The following is a 10,314-nucleotide window of genomic DNA, read 5'->3' on the forward strand; positions in this document are numbered from 1 at the left end:
GTGCCCCAAGGGAGAAGGCACTTTAGAGAGAAACAAACATAAATGAGTAATAACTGTGTACATGAGGAACAGGAGAGTTATCTGCAACTATGTCACAATCCACTGACCAAACTGCCAGTTTGAAATTTGCATGGACATTATTGATCTCATATTTTGAACATTCATAAATTCTTATTATTGATCTGATTTATTTCAAACTTTTGCCATACGGTTTAATCTTATATTTCTGCTGTCATACAAATAAACTTAGTTAAAGGGTTGGATTGCCCTTTAATCATACCAGTGTGGACTGAATAAATTTGGTATTTGTGAGCCTTGTGATCCCAAACCAAATTTTTACAAATGAACATGTCATCCAGACATAAATTCATGTATTTGATTGATGCAAGCCTTCAAAGACCACACTCAAATACATTTTTTATATGGCTGCAATCTGCTTCTGTCAACTCAAAGATTATTTTACTGACTTTTGTATGAATATATATGTTATATACATTATGTGTATCGCAATACCATGTAACACCACAGATTTCCATTGTTAAATGGACAATAAATATGAACCTTATGAACCTTATTTCATACATTATTGTGGTTTTGCTTGTTAGTCATCATTCTACTTGCCCAGTCAGTGTCATCATCATACCATCTGTTTGGAGCCTGAAGGGCATTAACTCATATACACCTACACCTAACAAATAGTATATTAATTATATCATATTTCTATGTCTGTTGTTTTCATTTAATATGCGAGCTTTTTACTTCAATTGTGTTTGTCGTAATTTATTCATATGAAACATTTAATATCATATATCTTTAATGCTTGTTATTTTTATTTGGTGCACCAGCTTTTTGATTTAATTTTGTTTTATATACATGTATGTATGTCATCTAAAGGTTTCCCGATGTACACACTGTATTTACATTCAATTTGGTGTCGATATGATCTGTTTTATGCTTTTTACACGGACTTGCTGAAAAGCAGTCTTTTTAGGGGGATGTGAGTTTTACCATGATTAAATCAATCTAATTCAATTCAAAAGTTAAAGCCCTTCTGGTTACAAACAGACTATACTTGATGTACTAGTACTTAATAAATTGTATTTCTATCTTTGTGCAGTTTAAGATACAAAATAAAAGAATACTATGAAGGTATTAAACTTGATGGATTTTACATTAATTTCAAAATGCTGCTTTAATAAACATAATTCATATTTTGCAACTCTTTTTCTCAATCTGAACTTGTGTTCAACTGTTTTTAGGCAATAGAAATGAATATATTCAGAGAAAGAGAGAGAGAGAGAGAGAGAGAGTCTGAGATGTAAAGACAATACAATAAAGAGCAAACCAAAATATGTTTTGTATTGGTAGTAATCTAATGCAATCAGAAAATTAATGTGCAATCGCTGATTCCAAAGAAATTGCCAAAGTCAATTGATAAATAATGAATGAACTTGATTTTGAATTGAAAAGCAGCAAAGTGACTATATAGTAACTTCGTTTTTTTATTGGAATAATATTCAAAAGCACTTACTGTCTCCCTTTGAGGCAAATATTGAAAAACCATTCCGAAGCAGCTACAATGATTATTAGCACCAAAGAGATTATTCTAAAACCACACTTTTATTTGTCCATTTGAAATCCAAAGTAAAACAGCACAAAAAGTGGGGAAAAATAAAGACTTTAAAAGTTGACGTTATATGGAAAAATTGACAGAGAGAGGAGAGAGAGAGAGAGAGAGAGAGAGAGAGAGAGAAGAGAGAGAGAGAGAGAAGAGAGATGGGATCTTAAGGAAAGATTCCTTTTTTCCCTTCTTTTCTTTTCTTTTCTTTTTTCGATTAGTTTTGAACACCTGTAAATCTATTATCTTTTTTTGTCAGTAAGGAAATTGGACCCCCACCCTTTACTTTTTCTTTACTAAAATCCTGGACAGTGGACACACCTCGAGAGTAATAGAGAAAGGGAGATGGAGACAGAATGGGAGAGGTATTCATTGGGTGAAGAATGAAGCAATCGTGAAATGAGAAACGTAATTATCATGAGCATAAGACCAAGACATCCCCTTCTTTCCTCTCGTTTCTTTCAACACCTGATAAAACTTTAACAATCTTCGTATCTTTCTTTTGTTGCTTTGTTTTTGTTTGTTTTATATATTCTTCCAGTCTTCAGTCCAATTTGCACTGAGTGGCAAAAGTCATTTTTGTATCACGAGTATATTAAGAACAAATATATATTTAGAACATATACAATTTATGTTTTAAATACTTTTCACTTTTATTTTGGTCTTCATTGCCCCCCCCCCCTCCCCCCTCCTTGTGTTCTCTCTTGCGCTCTGTCTCTGTCTCTCTCTCTCTCTGTCTCACACACACTCTCCCTCCCTCCATTCCTCCATCCTTTCCTCCCTCATTGCACCCCTCCCCTCAGCAACATTCCATTTGTTGAAAGCCAGCATGCATCGAGAGGAAATGTCGATTGGGGTTCTCCTGATTCTCTATAAGCAGATTCTTAATTCTTTATGTTTGTGTTAAAATTTCACCCCTACATGCCTACCCGTAAACAATAACTATATTGTGGACGAATAAGATTTTCAAGGTGACCATGTTAATAATTTCAATTCTAGAAAATATGCTTCGGAAATATTGAAAGATAAAACCTTTTTAAAGAAGTTTGGCTTGGGGAATATGTCGACCAAAAAGTTTCAGTCGTGGTATTCTACAAATACAAGTGAAAGAACTGACCGCTCATGCCCTCATCAAAGTAACCAAGCTATAAAGAGGCATACAATCAGTGGGATCATTTAAACAGAAATATATGGTGCCATATAATTCTGCTCTAAATTTGGGAATCTATTCATTAAGTTTTTTGTTAAAAGACGACCATAAAATAAGAAAAGTAAAAGGCGCGCCACAATATGTTTGGAATAAGAGCTCCGATTTATAATTCCGTCATGTGTAATGTGAAATAGGGCACATGCACCCTCTCGTAATTCCCTCACTGCGTGCCTTTTTGTAGCCATGGTTACCAGTCATCACTTTCCACATTCACCATTATACCCCCACCCCTTTTCCCTAAAATCCTGACTCTGCCTCATCACCTTCCAGTGGCTTTTTATTGACCTCTGAGCTAGAACCTGGAAATCGTTCCAAACATGAGCTCTTTGCCCGCTGACCTTGCGTAGTCTCAATTTGGTGACGAGAGGAAATCGCTTGGTCGGTAAGTTTCAATACTTGTAGTTGACTGTCCCTACATCCGATTTGAATGATCAGCTAACTGCGACCAGTGCAGTGGTGTTGTTAGCTTTGGATATTGAGCCGTCAAACAAACTCGTTTACATACTCAGGATACCAATCGTAATACATAATTTTCCTCGAAATTAAATAGCAATAACTAGAGCTAGTTTCTGGCATCCTCATCAAAGACGTTACAAACTTTCTCTCAACACGCCGCATCACTAAAGGAGGGAGACTCTGGCCCTGGTACTTATTTTTACGTACGTGTCGTGGTAGAACTTGTATACGCTGGAGTCGCGAAGTCGCAGGATCGCTAAGGTTAGATACTTTTCTCTTCTTTCATCACTTTGAACTAACACATTAATAACTCTTTCCCAGCTGAAAGTAGCATGGGATTGAAAGACTGTACATTGAGTATTTAACCTCGTAATGTTTGAAAGTATGACATCTTTGTCTGATAAACTTCCGATGGATTTGTGAAGTTCAGAAGTTCGGTTTTGACTTTTGCATCCCCTCCGGACAATCTGCACAGCCGTGCCACGTAAGCAGGAGATTTGTGTGTGTATTGGTAGAGAGAGAGAGATGGTGGTATATACTACAACTGAAAGATGGTCGGCAAAATGTAATCTAGTGAATTTAGGATGATCGGGGACGTTTATGTTGGAGATCAAACCAGCACGTGTGCAGTGAGCTGGGTAAATATTGCAGCTTGATAATATTGGCATGAAAGTCTTTATAAATTTTGCTCCTGACTGAAATAGTTCAGTCAAGCATGCATAGCTGTCATCCATTCCGATTGGCAGATAGTTCTTATTACAGAGTGAACATATGGCATTGGTGCATTCTCTTGTAAGAATTGAAATGGTGCATGTGCTGGTTGAATGATATGGTTTAAAATCACTAACAATATACAATCAATGATCAGTAGTGGAGCCAGGGGCCTGCATGGGCCTGGGGACTCAGCCCCACCCCCCCCCCCCCCCCCAAATCATGAAAATCACAATCTAGCATACCGGTACTTTATATTATCAACAATAGTTGATCCCCCAGTTTTAGTCAACATAAAGCTGGCTCCAATACATTTTGTTGATAACCTTTCTTTTCTCCTTTGCCTTTTGCCTTGTTTTTTTCTTCTTTTATATATAAATTTGTCTTGCTTGTTAGAAATTTTGGCTAGTGCCCCAGCCCCCATTCCACCAGCCCGAGAATCCTGATGCAAACAATGGCCATTGTAGCTTCAGAAGTTTTCTTGATCACGAAAGGCGACACAAATATTGACAATACATCATTTTTTCTGTATCTTCCAATTCATTATGTTGGATATTGTTATTGTTTATGTTAGTATATATATATATATGATTACAAAAGATGTTACGGAAAAGTGTCATTTTTATTCTTGAGAGCACTAACATTTTCTTGAATGTAATACATGTATAAAACTATTGACACTCATGATTATTCTCATCACTCTCATCCTCATACTCATCATTCTCACCATCACTCTCATCTTCACTCTCATCATCAAACTCATCTCACTGTTATCCTCACTCTCATCATCACTCTCATCATCACTCTCATCATCACTCTCATCTTCACTCACATCCTCACTCTCATCCTCACTCTCATCCTCACTCTCATCCTCACTCTCATCCTCACTCTCATCCTCACTCTCATCTCACTCTCATCTCACTCTCATCCTCACTCTCATCTCACTCTCATCTCACTCTCATCCTCACTCTCATCCTCACTCTCATCTTACTCTCATCATCAAACTCATCTCACTCTCATCCTCACTCTCATCCTCACTCTCATCCTCACTCTCATCTTCACTCACATCCTCACTTTCATCTCACTCTCATCCTCACTCTCATCTTCACTCACATCCTCACTCTCATCTTCACTCTCATCCTCACTCTCATCCTCACTCTCATCCTCACTCTCATCTCACTCTCATCTCACTCTCATCATCATTCTCATCCTCACATCCTCACTCTCATCTCACTCTCATCTTCACTCACATCCTCACTATCATCTCACTCTCATCCTCACTATCATCTCACTCTCATCCTCACTTTCATCTTCACTCACATCCTCACTCTCATCCTCACTCTCATCTCACTCTCATCCTCACTCTCATCCTCACTCTCATCCTCACTCTCATCATCAAACTTGTCTCACTCTTATCCTCACTCTCATCCTCACTATCATCTCACTCTCATCCTCACTCTCATCCTCACTCTCATCCTCACTCTCATCCTCACTCTCATCTCACTCTCATCTCACTCTCATCCTCACTCTCATCATCACTCTCATCATCAAACTTGTCTCACTCTTATCCTCACTCTCACCTCACTCTCATCATCAAACTCATCTCACTCTCACCATCACTCTCATCCTCACTCTCATCCTCACTCTCATCCTCACTCTCATCTCACTCTCATCTCACTCTCATCCTCACTCTCATCTCACTCTCATCATCAAACTTGTCTCACTCTTATCCTCACTCTCACCTCACTCTCATCATCAAACTCATCTCACTCTCACCATCACTCTCATCCTCACTCACATCCTCACTCTCATCTCACTCTCATCTTCACTCACATCCTCACTCTCATCCTCACTCTCATCTTACTCTCATCATCAAACTCATCTCACTCTCATCCTCACTCTCATCCTCACTCTCATCCTCACTCTCATCTTCACTCACATCCTCACTCTCATCTCACTCTCATCCTCACTCTCATCTTCACTCACATCCTCACGCTCATCTTCACTCTCATCCTCACTCTCATCCTCACTCTCATCCTCACTCTCATCTCACTCTCATCTCACTCTCATCATCACTCTCATCCTCACATCCTCACTCTCATCCTCACTCTCATCTCACTCTCATCTCACTCTCATCATCACTCTCATCCTCACATCCTCACTCTCATCTCACTCTCATCTTCACTCACATCCTCACTATCATCTCACTCTCATCCTCACTATCATCTCACTCTCATCCTCACTCTCATCTTCACTCACATCCTCACTCTCATCTTCACTCACATCCTCACTTTATCTTACTCTCATCCTCACTCTCATCTCACTCTCATCATCACTCTCATCTCACTCTCATCCTCACGCTCATCCCACTCTCATCCTCAAACTCATCTCACTCTCATCATCAATATCATCACTCTCATCATCAATATCATTCTCACTCTCATCTCACTCTCATCCCATCCTCACTCTCATCTCACTCTCATCCTCTCTCTTTAATTATTCTCATCATCACTCTCATCACTCTCACTATCACTCTCATCATCACTCTCATATTTTCTTGGTTTGATTTCTTTCCTTTGGTGAAGCCCATTTAGGAAAGCCTTCATTTTGCCTTAAAGGTAAAGATCACTCTCATCATCACTCTCATCATCAAACTTGTCTCACTCTTATCCTCACTCTCACCTCACTCTCATCATCAAACTCATCTCACTCTCACCATCACTCTCATCCTCACTCTCATCCTCACTCTCATCCTCACTCTCATCTCACTCTCATCTCACTCTCATCCTCACTCTCATCTCACTCTCATCATCAAACTTGTCTCACTCTTATCCTCACTCTCACCTCACTCTCATCATCAAACTCATCTCACTCTCACCATCACTCTCATCCTCACTCACATCCTCACTCTCATCTCACTCTCATCTTCACTCACATCCTCACTCTCATCCTCACTCTCATCTTACTCTCATCATCAAACTCATCTCACTCTCATCCTCACTCTCATCCTCACTCTCATCCTCACTCTCATCTTCACTCACATCCTCACTCTCATCTCACTCTCATCCTCACTCTCATCTTCACTCACATCCTCACTCTCATCTTCACTCTCATCCTCACTCTCATCCTCACTCTCATCCTCACTCTCATCTCACTCTCATCTCACTCTCATCATCACTCTCATCCTCACATCCTCACTCTCATCCTCACTCTCATCTCACTCTCATCTCACTCTCATCATCACTCTCATCCTCACATCCTCACTCTCATCTCACTCTCATCTTCACTCACATCCTCACTATCATCTCACTCTCATCCTCACTATCATCTCACTCTCATCCTCACTCTCATCTTCACTCACATCCTCACTCTCATCTTCACTCACATCCTCACTTTATCTTACTCTCATCCTCACTCTCATCTCACTCTCATCATCACTCTCATCTCACTCTCATCCTCACGCTCATCCCACTCTCATCCTCAAACTCATCTCACTCTCATCATCAATATCATCACTCTCATCATCAATATCATTCTCACTCTCATCTCACTCTCATCCCATCCTCACTCTCATCTCACTCTCATCCTCTCTCTTTAATTATTCTCATCATCACTCTCATCACTCTCACTATCACTCTCATCATCACTCTCATATTTTCTTGGTTTGATTTCTTTCCTTTGGTGAAGCCCATTTAGGAAAGCCTTCATTTTGCCTTAAAGGTAAAGATCAGTTGTAGAAATGCCTGCCTCTCAAAAAATGAAATGGAAGCTTTTATTACCAATCATGTGAAAGAATATGTTTTTTAATAATATCGTCGCTGTTTTCACGAAGTGGCGGTAGTGAAAAAAATTGCATTCACTTTGCGTTACGATTTTCCTCACTACCGTCACTTCGTGAAAACAAGGACGATATGTGATACAAATTTTGCTGAGAAACCGCCTACTAATTGATATATTTGGTAAATTATTATATCTATTTGGACCTAATAGATATCGTGCACGTGTCATGTAGTCTTTCTGTGTACAGTGCTTGTAACTTTACCAAGACTGTGCCAAATTTCTTATCATTTTGATGATTCTAGAACCTTGCAGTACACACCTATACAGTACTTATATGCTAGATGATCAACATTTTCTGATCAATTCCACAACGTTTCTTTCACAATGCAATCGCATGACCATAACTGGTCTTTGTCTTTAACATACTTTCATTGTATGTTTGTTACTAATGGTTCAATGGCAGGAGCAAAAATTTCAATGTCATTAAACTAAAAGCTTTTTCCTCTTTGCATATTCTCACAGAGCAAGGACCCTTTTGTCAGAATCTACCCGACCATGGCACGGAAGGCAAAGTCTCAAGCTCTGACGCTTCTGCTCGTCGTCCCTCTCCTGTCTTTTGCTGGAGTCATGTTCTACATGTCCAAGTGTACTCCCGGTCCTGCACCGGAGTGTCCTCAGCCGGACAACAGCCGCATCACCAACGAGGGGCTCAAGTCGGTCAAGCGTGACCACACCGCATTCCTCGTTGTCCTTATCATGTCTGGACCTCAACTGGACGCGAGACGGTACACCATCCGTGAGACGTGGATGACGAAGAGGACGAAAGACATCATCATCAAGTTCGTGATCGGGACGCACGGACTATCCGGAGAGGAGAAGAAGCAGTTGGAGAAGGAGAGTGCTCAGCACCATGATCTCCTTCTCCTGACATCCCTCCAGGAGAACCTACTGTCAAACACCCAGAAGCTTATAGATTCCTTCGTCTGGGTCGACAGGCACGTGGACACCAACTTTGTGCTGAAGGTCGACGACGACTCCCTGGTAAGGTTGGATGCTCTGTCCCGGGAGCTTCGCAGCAAAAACCATGAGAGGCTTTACTGGGGATTCTTTGATGGACGCCAGCACGCACATACCCGTGGAAAGTACGCCGAGAACGACTGGCTCCTCTGTGACCACTATCTCCCATTTGCCATCGGTGGTGGCTACATCTTATCCAGCGATTTGATCCACTATGTTGCCATCAACGCCAAGATGCTCAAAAAGTACAATGCAGAAGACATATCGCTGGGTTCGTGGCTAGCTGCAGTCGATGTCGACAGGGAGCATGATCCTCGCTTTGATACGGAGTACAAGTCGCGAGGCTGTCGCAACGTGTACCTCATCTCGCACAAACAGACAAGCCAGGAGCTCAAGGAGAAATGGAGCCACTTGCAGAAGACCGGTAAAATGTGCCAAAAGGAAGAGCAGCTTCGGCAATCTTACGTTTACAACTGGAACAAACCGCCCACGGAGTGCTGTGAAAGGGTACAGGGTGTTCCTTGATTGACATTTCAAATGATAGAATTACTTCAAGGATGTACATGTATTTCACATTGACCGAACTTGCATGAAACAGGGTGTATGGGAGTGACTATTGTGAAATTAGGCACTTCATCTATCATCAGTTAAACAAAACTGAGCTTCCAAATTCAACATTTAATAATTCACATTAGAGTAAAAAGGTGTGCAGCAAATGAAATTGACAAGAAATAAAACATGTGCAAGGAAGAATATTTTATTAGACTGACCTCGCATGAACCAGGGTATTTTATATTATTGTGAAATTAGATCCTTCATTCTGTATCCGTTCATTGCCATTCAACAAAAGTCAATATATGCACAATTTGTCAATAGTTTTACTAATGATGATGTGAAGAGAATCGTTTCTATATCGCTTTACAGTTTATACTAATGTTTCTAAGCACTGTACTATTGTTACCCCGCCATTAAGCCGAGCTACTGTGATAGGCGCTCCAGAAATATTCTCTTCCCAGGGTACTCAGATTTACATAATAATAATCTTCCTACAATGAGGAATATAACATTAGCAACACAAAACTTGCTTATTAGATTCTTGCCTAACAAATGTAATAACTAATGCAATCAAGTACTACAATATTGTTACATGTACTTTTTTTATGATGAAATCCAAAGATTTTTTTATTTTGTAATTTCATTTCAAGGTTTATCAAAAACATATGTTGATGTTCACAGCCTGATGGATGAATTGTCATGTTTTACAGATCTTTAATAATAAAAAAAAACTTTACAATAAACAAAAGCAGAACTGCAATGAATGTTTAAAGAATAACGAAATACAAATATGTTTGTATGCTATTCAGTTTTGTGTTTTTATGTTAATGAAATACATAATTATGGATAGATAGATAGATAGATAGATATTTGGTTTTATTCAAGTACTGATTAAAAAGTCCGAAGACTAAACAAGTCAGTTTACAATATAAAATGCATAACAAAAATAAAACAAGGTAAAATAAAA

The 10,314-nt window shown here is 39.5% G+C and overlaps 1 protein-coding gene across 1 annotated transcript; it reads left to right on the plus strand.

Annotated features, from left to right (window-relative positions):
- The first annotated feature begins 3,714 nt into the window (after positions 1 to 3,714).
- Positions 3,715 to 10,069, plus strand: LOC585022 (beta-1,3-galactosyltransferase 6). Its single transcript, XM_030986979.1, has 2 exons — positions 3,715 to 3,768; positions 8,298 to 10,069. The coding sequence occupies exon 2, from the start codon at positions 8,331 to 8,333 to the stop codon at positions 9,315 to 9,317; it is 987 nt and encodes a 328-aa protein (XP_030842839.1). The 5' UTR covers positions 3,715 to 3,768; positions 8,298 to 8,330; the 3' UTR covers positions 9,318 to 10,069.
- The last annotated feature ends 245 nt before the right edge of the window (positions 10,070 to 10,314 follow it).

This window comes from Strongylocentrotus purpuratus, unplaced genomic scaffold (assembly GCF_000002235.5).
Source record: "Strongylocentrotus purpuratus isolate Spur 01 unplaced genomic scaffold, Spur_5.0 spur5_scaffold_16, whole genome shotgun sequence".
Classification (NCBI taxonomy): Eukaryota; Metazoa; Echinodermata; class Echinoidea; order Camarodonta; family Strongylocentrotidae; genus Strongylocentrotus; species Strongylocentrotus purpuratus.

Bases quoted from the DNA above. Each gene is read 5' to 3' on its own strand.
- LOC585022 (XM_030986979.1), top strand. From the start codon at position 8,331: ATGGCACGGAAGGCAAAGTCTCAAGCTCTGACGCTTCTGCTCGTCGTC.